This window comes from Corvus moneduloides, chromosome 2 (assembly GCF_009650955.1).
Source record: "Corvus moneduloides isolate bCorMon1 chromosome 2, bCorMon1.pri, whole genome shotgun sequence".
NCBI classification, from domain to species: Eukaryota; Metazoa; Chordata; class Aves; order Passeriformes; family Corvidae; genus Corvus; species Corvus moneduloides.
Window position 1 is genome coordinate 43967255 of NC_045477.1, and position 21891 is coordinate 43989145.

Genomic DNA, 21891 nt, shown 5'->3' on the forward strand with positions numbered 1-21891 from the left:
TTGCTAAATAACAATCAGGTAAGATTCTTGCTGGAAAATTTTGCTTGAATAAACTACACCAGAAGCACATACCCAGTCTGTGTCATTTGATCACCAGTATCTTCAGAAAATACTGTATTTCCTTCTAGAGCAAAGCTTAGCCAGTCAAAGAATTATTTGGTTGGCAAAATTAGTCAATACAATTTTGAGCAGTAAAGATATCCTAGCTTAAAAAATAAGCAAACCAAGACCAACTCTCCAGCTGCTGAATACTTTATTCTTTTGTTACTTCATACACCTGAGCTCTGAAGTCTTGTACAAAATATAAAATAAAATAAAATCCCAGTGTGGTTTTACTGATCTTAAAACTGCAGCCTTGTATTTTTTAATCATTTATTGTAAATATAAAGAGGGGTAGGAAAATTGCCAGTGTATCTACTGAAAGCATCTAACCTTTTGGATATTATGTCACTACTGTTGCAATGAGAGTTGGCTTAGATGATTCAATTTTCTGAAGAAATGCCAATTTTATAACAACTCTTTCAGCAGAAATGTGTCCCTTTTCAGGGAGAAATTCACTGAGAAGTGAACTTCTATTCAAACCTTTTTGCTTTCTAATCCAGAAAACAAAAACACTTTCAGTTCTACTGAAGAGAGGAAGAGCCTGCCTTTGCCTCCCCCACAGCTAATGGGAATGCACCAAACAGAAGGCCACAGAGAGAAACAGAAGGAATTATAAAAACACATATTCAGACTTCCCATACTAGCAAAATTCAAAATAAAATACACATAGCAGCCCCAGCTGCGACAGGGAGTGCAGCAATATGAAGAGATGAACATTTAGGTGGAATGTAGGCAGCAAATCCTTCCGTAGAGGAATGAAGTCCATGGGCACGTAGAGGGTGTGTGAATGTACTGTGGCTTGCAGAACCAGTCCCTGTGAGAAGCTGAGCGGCTTTTGCAAGATGCTGTTTGAGAGCACCCAGCACCGAGGGCTGGAAACCGTGAAGCCCTCGGACAGCATCGTGCAGATTTAAGTCCCTAATGCAATATAAAACATATTTGCTCCACTTAGTGACCTGAGAGCTTGCTTTGGCTTAGTTTTTTCCCCAAGCATTTGTTGTTAAGTTAATTAAGCACTTAAAAATAACAGTCTGTCACTTTCCAGAGACTCCACATAAATAGTAATCTGTCTTCATCTAAAGGCCAGATTTTCTGCAAGGGCAAATCAATACAGTTTCACTGATTGAGGATCTGGCCTTAAAAGTCTATCCAGTGCGTTAAACGCAGCACAGTACGACATGCGCCTTGGCAGTAGGACAATTCTCTCGATTAATATTTGAGGGAAATTTGGCAATTAAAAAAAAAAGCTCTGTTTTGAAGTGCTGCCATTTCTTTAATCAGTGCTGACCACCACAGTTTCTCCTCTTGTGAACTGCACAGCTACGGCTGGGGTTTCACTGTCGCTCTCCTCGAGCTTTAGTGCAGCGTTGTCCAAGCCGGCGCTGCTGGGCTGTGGCAGGGCCGTGGGTTCTGCCGTCCGAGTAGGAGTGGAGCAGTACAAGATGAAGCCCACCATGATGATAACAAAGGACAGGATGTAAAGACCTGAAAACTGGCAGAGGAGAGAAAGAGATGTGTTAAGTCTTGCCTGATGTAAGAACATGCCAATGCTGCCTTGTTTCAAGAATGTGAAAGCTACTCTTCCTTGTAAAAATTATTTTTATAAGGATTATCACCACGAGCTGGATTTGGGTCCGAAAACCAAAATTCAACAGCTCCATTTACTTGAAGACTTGGGCTGGTTTTCTCTGCATCTCATTTCCAAGACTGTTGGACAGGGAGTTTCCTCAGGTCTACATACAAGAATCTGAACAGAGAGAACAAATGGGTGTAAACACAGTCATACTGAATGAAAGTTGTTTACACATATGAATGCTTAAACACTTCACCCCTAAGAGAATTTTGATCCAGCACATGCAAGTATTTCAGGTTCTGGCAAGAGATGAATCTCTGTGCTATTGCAAGTCACCAGAGCAGCTGGTTCTCTGCACAGATCTCTTAATCATCTGCAGGGCTAGATAAGTGTTATTACTGGATCAAAACCAGTTAGCTCTCTACAGCCAACAAGTCCTTGAAGGGAGAGGCTGGGGCTCCTTTTACAAGATTGATATTTGAGCTCTGTGAAGAGTGGTGACAGGTAAGAGTACAAACTGCAGCGGTACATCAGGCACTCTATTGTTCACTTGCCAATAATTGCCAAGATTCATCCTCCTTGACAGAAAGATAAATAACACCAGATTCAATAATACCAAGTCTTGAAGTTATCCACAGCCAGGAACGCTTTTCAGCAGGTTTATTAAAATCCTCCATATTCCCTTTGTCAAACCAAACAGATTAGACACTAAAATAAGGACACAGCATATTCTACATGCCTCTGTCAACATCCTTCAACTTCTTTAGCTTCCTTAGACATGCTTGAAAAATATGTTCTAGTTTATCAGGATGAAATGAATGGTAGGACCTAGACAGTGGACTCTCATCCAAAGAAGACTGAGGCATCTACAATTAAGGCATTGCAATTTCTAGCTGGCAGTCACTTGGCTTGGAAACTCTTGGATGGCAACACACAAAAGGAAAAGCAGACTGAAACACAGTGGCCTTGTGTTAAGTGCCCTCTCTCCTCACCTTGTTGGCTGTTTGCCTGGAGGAGCTTGGACTCAAGCGTTCACTCCACACAGGAGGAAGCATCAAGCTCTGAACTATCCCAACAGAGGCAGCAGGATCACTTGTGGTCATACCCCTGACTGACTTGTTCCCATCAAATGGGCAGAGCCTGGGGCTGTATCCAATCACCTGCACAAATTCTCCAGCCTAAGGCCCTGAGTGAGCATGTGCCTGCATGCAAGGACCTGTGGCTGGGCAGCCACAGAACTGCAGATCCCTCTCACAGTGCAGTGCGCACAAGGCTGGAGGTGGCTCTGCTCCTGATGAGTGAATTCCTGCAGGAATGGATACAGTCACCAAGGCAGGGTACCAAAGCTGTTGCAGTGTAGCTGTGACCCAGGGCCTGCCTGTATGTTTGCAGCTATTGACACAGGTGAACAGTACCCATGCTGCTCCAACAGGCCTCTTTTTTTCCCTTTTGTTTTTGGTGAGAACTCAGTGTTCCTTTCCTGGGATTTTTTTCCTCTTCTTTTTATTTAATTTCAAATATTTCAACAACTTTGTTGCTTCAGACGCTGATTTCAGTCATATCCTCATTCACACTGCTGAGCCTAGAGAGTACTTTAAATGTTACTGGAGGACTGTATCTCCATCTAGTGTCTGTGCAGTATACTCCCTTCCACAAGGGTTTATACAACAAAAGCATTTGAAGACCTTTCTCAATATCTCTTGAGGGATTACAGGTATGTATATAATGAGATCATTAGGAGGCACAGCAAGGATTCATTAAGGAGTAAAAGAAAAAAAAAAAAAGAGTTCAAAACAGGCATGCAAAATTCACATTTCACTTAAAACAGACATGGATGGGGCCAAAACGTTAAGTGCATTAGCAAAATACTGCGCACAAGTCAAAACTTTGTCAATTCCTGGGCCTGGTCTCTGCTGTAGCCACCGTCTCTCATCCTGTGGTATTTTGTGTAAGTTTGTTTCAGAGTAGGTTCAGACCACAGCAATTCAGAGCTCTCCATGGCTCTCTCCACTCTACAGCCCAGCAGAGCCTCCAGCAGCTTGTTATGAAATATCATGTGATAATGGGGAATACAGAGCAATTCCCTGTATTTTTGCTTGTAGATTCCTATGTCCAGAGTGCTTTTTAATCCAGCAAACATCCTGCTTGGTTTCTTTGCCCCATAGGTAAAGAAACTATATGGTTAACTTGGCAATAAGATTTTCTACTGCTAAAAGCCATGTCAAAATTGGGCTCTCTCAGTTCGTGGTTATCTCAGATCCTCTGATTATTAAAGATGTGGCATTATTATTACTCCCTTTTTTGCTACTTCATTGTTTCTAACCCCAGATGCAAGTTCCTATTTCAATAAATATCTGAAGTTCTCTCAACACAATCCCGAAGTCTTCCCTAATTCATTTTTCTTTTTGCTACCAGAATACCTTGCTGTTAGCAATTATGAGATGGCCTGCTCCCAGAAAAACCTCTTCCCAAATTAAGCTAAAAACCTGAAAAATAAAAATTTAATATATCCCTTCCAAAGCTCTTCTTCCTCTTTACTATTATGAATATAAATTTATAATCACTTCTTGAGTTAAGCTATCTGTGTGCCAAAATGCACGTTTGGAAGTAACTTAGAAAGGATTTAATTGTTACACCGTAAATATGGTTTGCTTCCTGCATTCATTTTTAATGGATGCTTTGTAGTTTGGAGCTAAGTTTGGAACCCAAAACAGGGAGGAAAGCTGAGCTAAGAGACTCTTGAAAAGGAAAATCTAGCTGCTGTCAGACCCTACCATTACCAGACTATGCACTGCTTTCATTTTCAGAAAATAAATCTCACCTAAAAGCTTCTGGCTGAAGAGAAAGCAACCACATGGAATAATACAAATTAAGTTCCTAAGCAAAGTTCACAAGCTTCTCACTCAGCCCTTCCAGTCACCGAGCAACTGAATCAATTACTCCAATTGCTTTAATGAGCTAGGTTCTCACAAGTGATTCTGGATGAAAAGTGGAGGGTGGAATGAAATCCTTTTAGCACTGTCATTTAGCTTGAGCAGACACTGCCAAAAATATTTTAGAGCACAATAAAAGTAACTGCCTTTTGGAGAGTGTACAGAATAACACATTTATCTGTATTTTTTCAGGTCCTTTAGTCACTCCTTAGCAGCAGCACAGAGAGAGCTTGATTCTCATCCCATGTTGATAATAAACAGACTGAAGTTCTGAAAGAAAATATTATTTTCTAAAAATCACACTGGTCCTCTTTCAGACACCAAATGCCTTTCAGGACAGGGAGATTCAAACCCTCTCCTTGGACACTTGGAGTAATGAACCAGATTTAATATACAGTTCCACAAAGGGCTTTCAGTGAGAACTCTATTATTGGAGCACCTCAGGAAATTATTTACTATCTCTTAACATTAACTTACTCCTTGAAGTGTGAAATGGTTTGAAAATGGCTCTCTGGCTAACGGTGCAAGGCTCTGTCATTAACTAAGCACACTCCTCCTGACTGACACCTGCCAACAATGAGTGATAGAAGCTGCAGAAATGTACAAGTGCAAACGACTGTTCCGGGGCTTCTAAGAACATGACACCTTATTCATAATTTTGGAGTAGAAACATAAGTGAAGGAATGTGAAAGTGAAGGAATGAATGTACTCACCTTGTAGTAAAACAGGAAAAGCCCAAAGAAGAGACTGTAGAGATCTGCAGTCAGAATCCCCAGGTTGACAGAGGTTGCACTGGTGACTTTAATCACAACCGGCATGAAGCTGTACAGCCCAAACATGCACATGGCAAAGGCTGTGAACAGCAGTGCTGCAAAGCAAGGGGACAAGTTACTCCTAAGGCACAGAACAATAATTTTAAAGAGCACTGATATTCTTCAGATGCTTTAAAGCTATCATTTTTATCTCCTAAAGATAGGGGAATGTACATGTAATAAAAGATTATCTTGTATTGCAAGAATTACTGTATCTATACAAGAAAGTTCTCATTCATTCCTACTTAAGAGCAGACTGAAGAAATTTAGAGCCACATTTCTTGATAACATTTAGTTCTGTTCAGGTCAAAATGTGTCAATTTTTCCATTACTTCATTTAGGAAGGGCAACAGAAAAATGCTCTTGTGATGTTTCAACAACATGTCAGTAATTAAACAGGTTTCATTCTTACTTATTTCAATTTATTCTGAAAAATTATTTCAAGTTATATGTAAAATGCTAAACCTGTTTTAATGTTCAATCCTGCAGACCCTCTCTCTTTGCTGAGCTGCAAAGTTTAAATAAAATAAACTTGTGGAATGTAATATTAATGCTGCTTGTTATTCAGAGAAAGAAAAGCCCACCATCCAAGGTCTAAATGATTATAATTTTCCAGTGTTCTGTAACATGAACATTATTTTGTCCCACACATACCAACTTTCCAGTTCCACTGAATTTTCATTATCTCCTTATGTTCCACAATGGCTCTAGAGTCAGAGAAAAGATATAATACAGTAAAAAAAGGAAAGAAATCTTACTCGAATAGAGAAGTTAATTACCAAAACAGATAAGAAACATTTTGACTTTTAAGCCATTCATTTTTTGTTTCAAATTTTACTTTATGACACTAACTCAAATATCTAACAAGCATGAAAAAAGACGTGAAAATTAAAGTGCCTGCAAGTCAAGAGCACTGTTATTTAATTCCTATGCCTTTTTCACAGGCGTTTTAATCCTTCAGTGATTCAGTTTTATTTGATATACCATTTGAGGAAATTATTAACTATAATGATGAGAAATGAGGACTATATAATTCATTAGACAGACTTAAGTGCATCTGGTCTGGTACTCAAATGTGGTTATTTGTAAGAGTATACATGGCTTCATTTTAAACTTGAGTTTATTATGGAAGATCTCTTGCTAACAATTATCTCCCTAAACTTTTCCACAGAGAAAATGCATTAAGAAATACACTCCTGTGAACAGTTCTCAGCACATTGAGTATCCTCAAGCATCAACAAAATCAAAAAGACAGCCAAGTATCGTATGTGTTCAATTTCAGGAGTTCAGCTTTAGAATTGCTGTAATAAGAGTAGTGCAAATAAAAAGGATATAAAACAGATGCTGATCAGCAACAAAAATCAACTCAAGTGGAAAGACTCCCATATAGGCCAAATACAGATGTAACAAAGAATTTAATAACATCATTTCAGGGTATACAAACAATCATCTGTAGAATATTCTTAATTAGTTTTAAAATAAATATTAGATCCTTACAGCTGTAGACCGCTGATAATAGTCCCAAACAAGCCCACCATTCCTAGAAACTCCACTCTGCTCAGATTTTTCACAATGTATTCCTCACTCACATTAGAAATGGCATACAAAGAAGCACCAAGAAGCACTAAGACATCTCCAATCACCACGTCACTACCTGTACAGAAATATTAATCCACAATAAGGGTAATGCCGTAAACACTTTTTAACTTTCCTTAAAAAAGCAAGCGAATTTATCTTGAACATCTCTATCTTCCTAGCTCATTCCAGGGAAAGGGGGAAGGAAACACTTTTTGTGTGTGGAGAAGAGTGTCTGAGTACAGACTCTGCTGCCTGCTCACCTCACCCTGCACAGTGTGGAGTGAGCTAAACCCAGCATTAATATCTCATCCCAGCCACTGCTGTATCATCCGGTCCAATTGTACTACTGCTGACTCCAGGCACTGTAGAGAGTTGAGCAAATTCCCAGTTAGACATGCTCTCTGCATTTTGAGAATATTGTCCCCACTTCTGCAGTAAGGCCTGATTCAAGTCTTGCTAAAAATCACTCTATTGATTTTTGAGGGACCTGGACTCAGCTCCAGGTTTATGACAGGTCCTAAGTGGGCACTGCAGACAGATGGTACCATGTGTCCTGCTGCAATGTATTTATGCTGCAAATGGGACTCCCTGTGCTACAATCACTCATCATTAAATGCCTCCATGCATCAGCTAAATAGCAAGAGGATCGTTGCTGTTTAAATCCTTCAATTGGTTTAAAATTTCCTTCCCTAAGCAATCACTAAGAAAATATGTCTAAAATATGAGGGTAAGCAGCAGTAAGGATCCCCAGGTCAGCAAATAAAGCACAACTGCCTAATGTCTCAGGGAAATATTCTTCTCCCTCAGGACCAAGACACTTGTATCACATAGCAGTAAAGCTAAACTTCAGTTTGTCTTATGTCTTACCTACAGTAAGGCCCAAAATTACACCACACAGACTTATCTCTATGCTGCCTGATGAAGGCAATGATCTGAAATTTACCTTCTCTCAAACCCTCTGGCTCTGAAAATTCAAAATTCTTATTCAAAATAAGATGGCTATGACTTGGGTTGATTTAGGCATCTGTCATTGAGAAGATCAGACCCGCCCTTATCTGCACCCAGCTGCCTCCTGGACCCCAGAGCCCAGCCTCCCTCACAGAGGTCCCAGGAATCCTGGCATCCTGTCCCATCTCCTCTTGCACTCCCATAGTAAGCCCCTGCTTTCCAGGCTGTGACCTTGGGGACACATGGACCACTTCTGTTGGGTCTGCCAAAGATAACGCTGAGAAGTCAGCTGCTGGGAGCAACTTTTTATTTTGTACTTGTACTCAGAGAAAACTGCAAATCAGAGAAGTCTGGCTGCCAGCAGGTTGATACTGTATAACCAAGACAAGGTTTGCAGGGAGAGGCAGGGAGAGCTTCCATTAAACCATCTCACATGATAGTCAAAGTGAACAAGCTTTCAGGAATGAGACTTTCCATCACGTCTAATGAACAGCAGCAAAATTTAAACTTAACACAAGTGGGGTTTTTTTTAAGGTGGAAGAAATATCCAAACATACAAGCAAAGAAATTCCACAGCTCCCCATAAAATCAACATCTGCTCTTCTTGGACAAGAAATAAAAATAGCAACATGTTCTCTTTCAAAACAGAACTGCATCTGCTACTATTTCTGCTTTACAAATTCCTGTCCACAGCAGGGACCATCTCTCTGCTCTTCCCCCCAATAAGGGACTCCTTACCTTCACTGTCCTGCCTCCCTGCCAAAATGTCTGCACCCACCATTGTTCCCACACCCAGCAAACAGACGGCAACAGCAAGAAAATGTATCAGCCTGTATCTTGCTCGGAGAATGAACCACGACAAAGCCATCAGCACAGGAATCCCAAAACAGTCCAGGAGCTGTGTGTACAGAAAAATGGTTTGAGTTAGAAACCCACCCCAAATCTGGACTGCAACATCCTGAAAGCAAATGCACAGGATCTTACTTCCAGTCATCAGATGTTAAGGAAACCTGCAAAGCAACCCCAGTAGATTGGTTTAAGAGAGGAGTGAGAGCCACATTTCCCCTTTGCAAGTGAAGGAGGAGCTGGAACAGTGGTCCACTTTCTCCTGGTAGGAAAGCACTGATTTAGAAACTCTTCTAATGATGGATCTAATCAATTTTTGCAGCTTCACAAATGAATGCTAGACGTTGCATCTAGCATGTTGAAACAGCGTTGCTCCCCGGGGCTCCATGTACACAAACCAAAAATCTGGAACTATTGATGGGTACAAGTAATCTGATTTTACATTGATGTGACTGTGACAAGGACCTGACCCTGCAGCTTTGGGTTTGATTCCCCACCCCCCCTCAACTGGCTCATACTAAAAACCAAAACTGGTATGTGTGTTGGAAACCATGTGCAAAACTGGTAGAAATAAAATAGGAAGGCAAGAACAGCTTTTCTCAAGCCATCTTCCTAATTTCCCAGCTTCCCACAAAAACACATACAAGCCACCAACGCATTTTCATCACTCTGTCAGAGCTAACCCTCAGTAGTCAGAAGCAGGTAACCCACTCTAATTCACCCAAGCCCCAGCAGCAGACACACAAGGCAGATGGAGTTTTGGAGCACTTCATATGTATTTGCAGACATTGCCCCAAGACGACTGAACAGCTGTGGTTCAAGGATGTCTGTGCTCCACGAAAAGCAGTGACTCTGACTCATCTTTTCTTTCTTTATTTTTTTCTCTAATGTTCCTATGTATCTTTGCTTTGCTGTTAGACCCACCCATAGAATCACAAAACTGCTTGGATTGGAAGAGACCTTAAAGTTCATCTAGTTCCAACCCTCCTGCCATGGGCAGGGACACCTTCCGCTCGACCACTCCAACCTCGCCTTGGACACTTCCAAGGATCTTCTAGCTATTCTCCTTTAGCACAGGAAACATCAAGAGTTAGCTGTGTACTTAATACAGAAGAATACACTGCAGCATAAGATGGGCATATTGTTCTAGAATAATCAAATACCACCAAGACCACTGGGCTAATCATAATTGGTTTAATATTTAATTCAACGAAACAGATTTTGTTTCTGAATTTGTCAAAGGCAAGAAAAGCTGTATTTTCTGACCTGTCTCAGTAGAGTGCCACGGAACTACATAAGGGAACAGCCTACTGCAGAACATATAGTCAACTTCCCAAAGACTCCTCAGAAATTACTCTCAAATGTCAGTCCTTAAAACTTGGCTTCTTGAAGTCCCAACAAAGTGTTATGTCCAGATCAGCAGGACTGGGGCATAATCCCTACAGTCAAGACAAAAGCCCTTAGTTCTTAATGTTCATTTCCAGACTCTGCCTCAGTGCACCACTGCAGCCGACTTCTGTGCTGTGCCATTGTCCCCAAGGGCTTTAACCAAACCTGTTAATATTTTGATATGTCTGGTTTTACTTGTTCATAACTACACATAGTAAAGTCTTACAAACATAGTGCTAAGGGAAGCTCTTAGAGATTAAAGCCTAACAGTGCCTCTAATCCTTCCATCTCTTTGTCTTTGCTCCTCAGATTGCCTCCAGCTTGTCCAGTTTGTAAAGTCTGTGTAGTGTCAAAGTACTTCTTTAGGCTGTATTATGAGACTTTACAACTACCTGAGTCCCAATATGTGATATCAAGTATTTCAATACAACTCTACACTCTGGAAAATATCAGGCTTGAAAAAACATCAGACTATCTTGTCACTGGTCTTGTTCTCTATCTTACCCTTAGCCTAGTCTCAAGAAAAACCTGTAACGTGACTGTTTTGACATCATGTTGTATCAAACAACAAGAAATACTACAAGCATTAGAAAGCAAAATTTTTATCCCTCTGGTAGTAGACACCTCTTCTACTAATAAGTAAGCATTCACTTCCCATTAACTGAGATGCTAGAATGTAGCCTTCCAAACTCCAAGCAGATTTTCAACCCAAACAGAAAGAGTGGAAGCAAACCCTTCAAAAAACATCTTAATTAGGGTGTAAGGGAGTAGTAAATAATGAGCCAGAAGCATTTTCAGTAATGCCAGATGGGGAATTCTGCATCCATACCAAGAACATACTGTAGAACTACAGCACCATGGTTAGAGAACTTGCAGCCAGGACACACAGGCACCAAATGGTGAAGAACACGCTCTGGTAATCTGTTCCAGGAGACAATTATCCTCAGTTACAGACAGATGAAACCAGATTTCTAGCTACTGGATCTTACCTTCCCTTCATCTAGTACATTACAGAGCTCCTCTGTACAGGATCAAGATCAAAGAGGTGCAAAGCAGATGTAATATCACGACGAATTGTGTCAATGGAATCAGTTAAAACAATAAAGTTTATTTATTGAGCTGCTACAACATTTACAGCAGTTACTAACTACTATTTCCAGTAGAGCCTCTTCAAACTCTCACCTTATTCAATTCTAAATTATACTTTTAACAAGGGGAGAAAAACAGATAACCTGGTGATTTGATTTACAAATGTTTTGACTCAAGCCATGCTTTGGCCACACTGTTTATAGGAGGTTTTAAAAGCAGGGTAAATTATTAAAAGATGCTTTAATACATGGTTAATAAATTATCATAGACAGTTGGAGGTCATTGGTTTGCTTATAATTGCCAGCTTCAGACAGCTTTGTAAGCAAGAAAGCTCAACTGCTCAACCTGCTCATTCCCCACAAGATTCCCTCAGGGCAGCCTCCAGCTGAGCCCCAGGGGCTCATCCTATATTTTCTCCTATTGAGGCTAGCACTCTTCCATCAGCTGACAATGTGTCAATAGTTGCCTGAAAAACATTTCCATCTGAATTATCTACAGAGAAAATGCTAAATGTGCTCAATAACATGTTAAAAACATCAAACCGAAGCTACACTGCTTGGTTTTTTGCTATAAATCACAGAATCATAGAACACCCTGAGTTGGAAGGGACCCACAAGGATCATCAAGTCCAACTCCTGGCACTGCACAGGACAACCCCAAGAGTCCCACCATGTGCCCGAGAGCATTGTCCAAACACTTCTTGAACTCTGTCAGGCTGGTGCCGTGACCACTTCCCTGGGGAGCCTGTTCCAGTGCCCAACCACCCTCTGGGTGAAGAACCTTTTTCTAATACCCAACCTAAACCTCTCCCAACTCAGCTTCATGCCGTAATAGGTGGTGAAACCACAGCACAGTCAAGTCCCGCCACAAGACAGAAGGACACCAGCAGCAAGGAGCATCCTGGCACTGTCTCAGCCACAGCCAAACAGTTCAGTTGTGGACCAAAGACTTCTGTATTTACCAAGAAATGAGAGCTGCCATCCCACTGTTATGACCCTAAAAATCTCTAAACCCCCTTCTGTAAAATGCTGCTATTTGATAACTAAAGGGAAACCAGTTCTGCCTGTGCGTGCGTGCGTGAGAAAATACATGGAAGTTCCTTGCTGAGCTGAAAAAAACCTATCTTTGAAGCTATGTTTCATTGTGGTGAGCTGAAGCTCCAGCCAGACAGCATTTTAACAATGATTACACTGCATTTGGGAAGGTGCCATATACGCCTGTGTTGCTTTTATGGTCCCTGGGTACCCACTCGAAGCCAGTACTGCAGACAGGCCATCAGGCTGGGTGCTCTGAACCACAGGTACTGACGTAGCTGCAAAATTGCTTGCCAAAACCAGAAGCAAATGCCTTGCACTAGAGCAAATCCCAGACTTTCTGTGGTTCTTTTTTCTCCTGTATCTCATTTCTGACAATGGTGAGAAACTGGTGACTTCAGAGAAAGTGCAAGAAACCTTAGGGCAACAAGCAATTGCAACAAAATCGCAATTACTGAACTGACACAAAGCAGCATCAGTCACAAGGTTAACCACAAGGGAAAAAGCCTCAGAAAATGCTTGAGTTTTTGGCAACTGGGCAGGACAATCTATTATATCTATTCCTTCTTAATTTCTATAAAAGAAATCATGGGAATAGCTTTACTCCTTCTGAGAACTTGGATCAAAGTCCTGGCTTGTTCACCTGTAAAGTATAAGGTCAAGCAGGGGTCTCATAAGCTTAACTTGATCTTAAGACTGAAACATGTCACTTTTAAAACTTTGATTTCTGAGGCATTATTTGTAAGAAGATTAAAGACCTAATGAGTCATAACACATAAGTATGAAGTGGAAATGTGACAATAACAACCCAAGGGACACAACTGGTCTTTAGCAGTGCAAAGAAAAGTTACTGCAATTCTCTAAAGGGAGCCCGGACTGCAGGAGTTTATTGCTTTACAGGTAGTTCACTTAAATATTAACCCCTATTACTTTGACTCTGTAAAACACTGACACCTAAACTCTCCTTTCCAACTAACAGCCAAGTCTTCATGTTACTTTTTCTTTTATTCAGGTAAGTGGGGCCATGACCACAGTCACAGATCCCCACCACTGGTAACAGCAGGCGTGAACTGACACAACCTGGACACACTCCCTCCTTGCTCATGCACCATCCTCTCCCTTGTTCCCACAGCAGCTGTGAAGTCACACAGTGAGTTAACTTGGGCCTGACACAGCTCACCAACAGTACAGGCAAAGGCAGGGTTTACTCCCACTTTACTCAGTGTTCTGAGTCAGTTTGTTCAAGGAAACTGGCCTTGCAAGCTCAGAAGAATGCTGTTGGAGGCAGGAGGAAAGCACTGGCTCTGTCACCCTACACAGACAAAAGCTGCTGGAAAAGAAACTGCAGCTTTAGCCCTTCAGCTTATAGAGCTTTTTCAGAACACAAGATTTATCCTACTGCAGCAATGCAGCATCAAGCACTGGTGTTGCAGAGGATGTCTACTATTCCTTTAGTAGTGTGCTGACCTTCCTTCCACCTCTTCCAAAGAGGGCCCTGAACAGGCACATCCAAAAGCCACACGGCTGATCCCTCACTGCATGGTCAGCAACACCAGCTAACATTCAGTGTGTCCTCACAGGTGGGGTTACATCTCACAATGCCTCCTGCAGCTTCTAGGGCTAGGCAAGAGATCCACCTCACTCTCATCAGCAAGAACCCGCACTGACTGACTGTCATCTGGTCATAAATCTTTATTTTGTGTCACGAGAAAAAACTGAGTGGCTGTCAGCAAACTCTTAGGAGTGCTTTTATCAAAATAATTAGGGTTCAACTCAAGAGCTGGCACAGGGTAATACCAGCCAATTTTCTCTGCTTCCTGGAAAGGTTATTCATGATACAGGATGCTCTTCCCTGTACTGCAGAGAGAAAATAGGTACTGGAAAGTTCTTTTCAGGCTTAAATAGCTTCCATGTCTGTCCTACAAATCTCATTTTAGAAATCAGTCCAAAACCATAATAAAAGCAACAGTACAAAAAGGGAGATCAGTCCTTACCTGCACACTCGTGAGGGTTGTATACTGGTAGGCTTTTACAATCATGTAATTGGCTTCAACATCAGCCAGGCCCAAAAAAATATACTTCCACCACCTCTGTTTCAAAATCTGCCAAAGACTGCCACTGCCTGTTTAGAAAAAAGCAGCAATCAATATGTGTTTCTTTCCAGCCAAACGTTGCACAGGAATTTTGCTTTGTAGAAGCATAAATAACACCAAGATGTTTGACTTTGCCTGCCCCTGCTTAAGATACAGTAACAGGAAACCCAGCCTGGGAGGAGACAATGCAAATGGTGAAAAACCACAGAAATTCTTCCACGTGAAGAAAAACACAGGAAGACTAGAATTATTTAAAGAGTAAATTAATAAGAATAGGAGGAATACTAAATAGCTTCTGGTGACAAAGCTTGTTACAACAAAGCCTATTTTGCCTAATATAACATAGGACTTCAAAGAGCACAAAACTCTAAACAGATATAAAGTTATGTCAAATTAAATGCACATTTAACCTGTGAAAATAATTTCCATGTGTTACTATAAAGCAGGAACTTTAAAAACTAGGATGAGTATTGAGTTCTTTAGTTTCAATTTCTGAAAGGAAAGTTATAAAGAACGAAAAAGATGAACCAGAATCTCCCATCCCATATTTCACATACCAGTCCTAAATGCCAGCATTGTTGTATAAACTAGAAGCAGCAAAGAATAGTTGATGAAACTTTGCAACATTGGAGTATTCACTTGGTATTTTTCTGCCAGGTACTGGCTTGTAACAGCAGTCCCACAGATAAACAAGGAAAGCATCTGGCCCAGAAATATAGTTTTCCAAATATGCCTGTGAATAAAAGACAAAACAGTAAGCTTAGAATTAAACATTCAAGTTTCTAAAAAAATATTTTCTAATTGTACTGGGAAGATGCCATTTTTTTAAACTGACACTTTATTCTTTTTCTACTCCCTACCACTGTTGTTCTGATCTACAGATAAGCAGGGTTTTGTGTACACAGAAGATCTAGTCTGACCTCAGGACAGCCACGTGACAAGTGAGGCCAGTTCAAACCACCAAGGATGCAGACTGCGATTACTTGCAAGGATCTTCACCAGGTCACCTGGACAGGCTCTACCCAATAGCAGGTCCTATTCTTATTAAGCAGGTTTTGAGTTAAATCCTTTGTCCTCCACTGAATTCCATCCTGACTTCAGTCAACAAAGATCTACAACATGAAGATAAAGCATTACTACTTTCAGGCTCGTCTGAGACCTGAGTTTTAGTGAGCTGAGACCTTAAGCTGAGCAGTGCTAAGGAAACACAAAACTACTAATGATAAAACCAAAGAACAGCTCAGTTTGGAAGGATCTGAAAGACCATCTGGTCCAACCTTTCATGGGAAAGGGAGCCTTGATGAGACTACTTAGCACTCTCTTGCAAACTTCCAGTGATGGGAACTCCACAACATCCCTGTGGAGGTTGTTCCAGTGATTGAGCGTTCTCACCTTAAAATAAATCTTTCTTATAATAAGAATTATTATAATTAATATTTATAGTGGATTTTTTCAGTTCTGCTGTAACTGAGGATGGAGTTAAGAATGCATTTTGGGTAAGATCATGTTTGCATTTACAACTCCTCTTAAGTCCCACACACAGCCAGGAGGGGAAAAAATGAAAAAAACTTATGTTCTTTTAGTACCAATTCTTCACCTAACATAAGATAAACTATTTCAGATGATCCTAGACAAACAGGAGCATGTAACTCTATGTATCTTTTGGCTTGCTCTTTCTCCTGCCAGTGGAGCCATGCAGATTTATACCACCCCAGTTTCTGCACATGCACAATATACAGTGACAGGAGCTTAGCCCCATTCTGTCTGTATAGGTCTGCCAAGTTCACATTTAATCTGTTACTCTGAAGACTACTGATGGAAATTTAACTGTCTGCACAATTGATTCATTTGTTTTCACTCAAATTAATCGAGTAAGGGAAGAAAGGACCCCATTAGGATTCTGCACCTACCCTGTGCCCACATCTCTCCACACTGACTTCTGGCAGGACACCCATGTGTCAGGCACACCACCTGATGGTAACACCAGCTGTTTTCCCAAGGTGGGTGACTTCAACACAGTAAATGGCAGCTCATCCTGCTGTGCTGTGCCATCCAGCTGCCAGGCAATGCGAAAGGTGTGTTCAGCAGCGCTAAAGCTGACTACAATGCTACAATCAATCCCTCCTTTTGGAAGGGAGGCATCTTCCTTGCACAGATTCTAATGCACCTGCATGAATTCTGTTGTCAATTCAGCCTGACACTGAGCTCTTCTGACTTTGAAAATGCTGCTGAGCACATTTTTCTCTCCTAGTCCATTCTGATGAGACAGCAAATCTCTACAAAGTCCAGCCACGCTGTACTTCCACGAGATATGAACCACATGCTTTACTACAGCTTGCCTTGCCAATCCCAGCAGAAGTGCACATTCACACTTTAAGTATTATGCATCATGTGACAATCTTGTAGGTACTATCCAGTCTCATCTGAGTAACTCTTACTGGTGTGTGAAAGAAAAACATTCTCATTTCTAAATACATATGGGGGGATGGTGGGCGGTTTTCATTAAAAATTGCAGAAGAAAACTTTGAAGGTACCTTACTTCTGTTAGTTCTAGTTTAACTAATTTCTTTTTCATTTCTTTATATTCTGGTCAATAGTCTGATTGTGCTATTTAGTGAACAAATCAGACACATTCTGGCTAAGTATTCTGGCTGATGCAGGAATATGTTTTTATGTTCATGTAAAGAATTTAATCAGTTGCCATTAGAATAAATGTAATGTAAGTTAGCTAAAATTTCAAGCAGGTATGGATGATGATTCCAGCTTGTCCTTTGCCAGCCCTGTGAACTCTGTCTCCTTTGCAGCAGGTAAAATGACAGAAGACCCATTGAAAGTCAAAGGAAGATATACTGTGGTGAACAACACATAAATCTGTGGTTTTACGCATTTAGAAAAATACATCTATACTTTTTATTATTCAAATAAAGCTTCTTGCCCCAAAGTAGCAGAAAAATATTTCTTCTTCATCAGCAGCACATGAGGAACACAGCAAACCTTTAGCAGTTTATTGGACTAAACTCACCCTGTACTTGGACTAGCTGGGAGAAGAGCATGGAGGTAGGGATCAGACATGAAGAGAGGCATGACTGGGCAAAACTGCTGCAATTTTACTGGAGCAAAGCCTGTGAAGCCTGTGTGGTGCACAAAATGAACTGCCCTCATCAATATGCTACCAGGAGAGGTTAAAGCTGCCTTGACTGGCAGAAGCCCTGATCTCCTGGACATAAACTCCCCTTCACCCATCTCCTATGTGCTGCCACAGAGAAAGGCAGAACCACAGGCAATACCACCCCACAAGCTTGTTTAAGGAGGATTGTTTAACATGGACTTGTGTGTGGTAAGGCTTTAAACATTTTTGCCTACGATATGAGTTGCAAGGAGCAACTTGGATCCACCTGAGCTACAGTACCTTCACTACAGCAAAGGCCTGGACTCTATATGCAGCATTCTGGCGAACTGGATAGTGACCAGGTTCCAAAGAGCAGGCAAAATGGGGTAAGTCTGCTGCCATTCAAATTTGCTAACAATTGATCTGCTTCAACCATTATTTACTGAAAACAAGACACTCCACTGTAAGAGGGCAGATGGGTCTAACTGCACTAAGCTGATCCTCAGCTTTTCTTATAACCAAATCTCCCCAGTTTAAAGTATCTCAGCAATTACCTCCTTGCATTTCTGTATTTGGGAAGACGGGCAGGTCCAGAACCTCCAGAAGTGTTTGCTTTGTGGTTACTGCTCTAGCAAGCACTGCTATTTAGTTAATATATGTCTTGGCAGTCCTACAGCATTTACTTCTACCATAACAAAGGCATCTGACAAAGCAAGCAGGCTTCATCATACCTCATGCCCTTCTCTATTTTTGTCTATTTTAATTCAGAGACTTTTTTTCTTGCCTGAACAGATTCAAAATATTAACATCAAAAATCACACAGAAATACATTGTCCACCAACAGTGAAGACTGCCATCAAAAAATGTCTTCTGTGAATCCCAAAATGCTCCATACCTGGCAGCTTTCTCAGCTGTGTGTAAGGTAACAGCCTCTTGCCCTGACTGTTCCCCCACACCAGGTGGAAGCCTCAGCAGGAAGCAGCAATGGTTTCCCCTCAAAGCATTTGCCGAAGTGTCAAAACTAATTTCTTCTAACTGAGAAGACATCACCATGCTCCTGGCATGATGCACTGGGCTCATAGCTTATCCTGAAAAATGCCTGATCCTCTGTAAAACTTGAGAGCAAAAAACTTTAAAACCTACCGTTTGCAATTTGCAAGGCAATTTCTTCTGAGAAAAATGCTTTCAAGATATGACTTTCCATTCATTTTGGTATTGATATGAGTATTGATGACAGGGACTTTCTTATTAATAATTGATCATTTTTTGAAATATATTAGTTATTAACTTTTCCATGCCAGAACTAAATCCTCTCTGCTTTTTTTTAATGCATTGGAAAAGGACTAATTCACTTTGGAGTCTCAGATGATGCAAGGTAAGTGGTCTGAAAAGGCCTTTTAGTTTCATAGTTGATGGGGGGGGTGGTGTTGTTGGCTTTTAATGCTCGGTAGCAAGCTACTAAGTAATTACTCCTCCCCTCCTGTCAGCCACCCTATTTATCTTAGCTAGCTGTATCTATAGCTTTGAGCAAAACTAAAATCATTTTGGGCTTTTTTACAGCAAGAAAGTTTGCCACAAATTGGCCTAAAGTGAACACTGAGCAATGTGCAGCTCTCAACACCATGAGAAACTCAGGCTGGCTTTCCTTGGCTCCACGTGAAATGCAGAATAAAAAGTACACAAAGACACTAAAATACAATCAGAGTCTATATCAGAGGAAGTGAAAGAAAATTTAATGAGGCCACAGTTAATAATTTTACTGGCAATTAGTTTACTAAATCTTGTAATTTTAATGCGAATTTTTTAATTGAAAATAAATACAGCTTTTCAAATATTGACTTTATTTATGCCACCAATGTAATACTAACATGGCAAAGCCTAGCAACACTGTTCACGTACAGTTTACTTGCACTTAGCTTCAACTAATGAGCCCTTCCCAAACAGGGGGGAAGTGACCTTTTAATTTCAATAATCTCACTTTTTCATGCTCATAGTTAAAGGAAAATGCAGGTTCAGACTGAACCCATATTGTAACATAATTAGCAATAAGCTAAGAACAATAAAATATACTTTTAAGAACTAACATCATCAGAAGTTAGTTTTTCCATGTTTTGCCTTGAAACTGAGGACAATTTAATTTGTAAAAGGTAGGAAACAGAAAAGCACCAGAAATATATTTTCTAATGGTTTTACTTTAAAAAAATCACCCCAAAAACCCACACTCAACCTAGTTTATTACATAAAGGTATTGAACTTTCCTATGACTCAGAAAGGCTTCTCATAAAACTGAAGTGGCTGAACCTCCCATCACCTGGGGGAAAAAAAGAGTAAGAAAAACTATGAATTCAATATCAGACAACACTTTACAAAATTCAGTGAAAGCCCTTGTTTTTCTTTCAAGTACCTTCCACAGACTCATTTAGCGTAGCCCTCTGGCAAAACTACTGGCATAGGTGGGGTTACTGAATAGCTCAACAAGTTTCTGTCTTGCCTTTAGGATCTCTCCCGACAGGCAGGAGGAGAGAAAAGAGAAAGTTATAACCAAAAGAGAAGATGAGGCTTTGTCCACTGGAATAAGGCTCTGCTTAACCAGCACACACCATCACATAGTCCAGTTGCCAGATCTCAGCTTATGAGCATGAGGCTGGCAGGAAAGCCAGCACATCCCTGGCTGACAAATCTGATGCAGTAATTATTAGTGACCAAACCTACGGCTCAAAAAAAAAGCCTTTTAAACAGGGACTGTCTTTTCTCTTTTCCCCTTAAGGGGAAAGTGAAGTTGTAAGTGAATGGCCTAGAAGTCTGAGGATGGAGTCCTGCTCTCCTGGAAGGCAGTGCTTTGCAATTATCAGCTTTGGAACACATGTTATGTCTGCACGGCTTGGCAGATTTTTTCCCACAAGTTTTCCATGCTTAACTAGTGCTTATATTTCAAGAGATATACCTGAACGGCTCTGTATCCTAAGCTGATTCACAAAAGGAGGAAATGGGGATATTGGTCTTTCTGGACTCCACACCTCATTTCAGCTATTTTGTTCGATTACCTTTCCTATCCCCTATGACCTGTCCTTCACAACGATGCTGATCGAAGACTACAAAACAGATGAAGTACAAGGGAAAAAAAATGAACGCAAAAAAAAAAAAAGAGTCGAATGTACGTGTTTATGTGTGAGAGCACACAGTAAGACAAGTGGGACTACTTTGACAGAAAGACCCTCGGGCTCCCCCGTGCCACGCCGGCCGAAGGCTCCGGGCTCTGCTCAGCCCCGCCGAAGGCTCCGGGCTCTGCTCAGCCCCGCGCCCCCCCCGGCCGTAACCCGGGCCCGCACCGCGGCTGCCGCTCCGGCCCGGGCATCCCGCGGCTGCTGCCGGCGGCACAGAGCGGCCTCCGCATCCCGACCGCGCTGCCCGCCAAGGCGCCGAGAGCAGCACGGACGCCTCCCCTTTGCTCCCCTCCTTCCCCCGCTCCGGCGGGCGGCCCGGGAGCCGGCGGGCGGGAAGGCCGGCGCCGCGTGGCTCCACGTGGAGGCCGGGGACTCACCAGGTGCAGAGCTTGGCCCCGAGCAGCGCCAGCAGCCGGCGCGGACCGGCGGCGGCGGCCCCGGGCGATGGCTCGGCCCCAGCAGCAGCATCCCCGGACGGTGGAGCGCCGGCAGCAGCAGCAGCCGCCTCCTCCTCCATGGCACGGCGCTACCCCAGCACCGCGCCCGCCGGGAGCGGGCGCAGAGGGATGGAGGGCGGGCGCTGCGGAGGCGGCGGGCGGCGCCTGGCGGGAGGAAGGGATGAGCACCAACACCGGGGCAGCGGCCCACTGCTCCCCGGGCAGCGGCCGAGCCCGGCTTTGTGCCCGCCGAGGGGCCGCCCCCGGGAGGGGCATGGCTCGTGCTGGGGCGGGGGGTCGGAGCTTTCCTGGTCTTGCTTCCCCTCGCCGCGCTCCGGTCCTGGCGTTTCCTCCAACCGCTGGGTGCAGGTGGGAAGTCAAGGGCGGCTCCAGCAACGCGAACAACAGCTTCGTGTTCCCGCTCTCCGCGGGGCTCCCCGGCAGCAGCCCAGCCTGGTGCTCCGGTGCGGGTCCCTGCAGGGCTACTTTGCCCTCAGCCCCTCCGCAGGCATCGAGCCCCGGGGCATGTGGGTGCCTCGCAGCAGCTGGCCTGGTGCGCAGGCAGTTCAGGAGCGTCTGCCAGTTACAGAAGTAAAAGTTACTCTAAACCCTTGAAGTTTAACTTCTCGCAACTTTCTGCGCAGCCTCGAGTCTTCTAACGTTTCAACTCCCACTTCTTTGCTGCTTCTTTCCCATGCCTCTGGATTTTTCACATCCTGTTTGTCTTCCCCTACATCTCAGGGCAACTTACCTGGAGAACCTGGTGACATTTTGCATACCTTGG

General features: G+C 42.4%; 1 protein-coding gene across 1 annotated transcript; it reads right to left on the minus strand.

The window, feature by feature from the left end:
* Nucleotides 1–236: 236 nt before the first annotated feature.
* Nucleotides 237–21297, minus strand: SLC35F2 (solute carrier family 35 member F2). The gene is made up of 8 exons (XM_032099311.1): nt 21048–21297; nt 14955–15130; nt 14299–14426; nt 8685–8844; nt 6918–7074; nt 6075–6127; nt 5322–5476; nt 237–1594 (listed from the first exon to the last, which is right to left on the minus strand). The coding sequence occupies exons 1-8, from the start codon at nt 21185–21187 to the stop codon at nt 1376–1378; spliced, it is 1188 nt and encodes a 395-aa protein (XP_031955202.1). The 5' UTR covers nt 21188–21297; the 3' UTR covers nt 237–1375.
* Between the last annotated feature and the right edge of the window lie 594 nt (nt 21298–21891).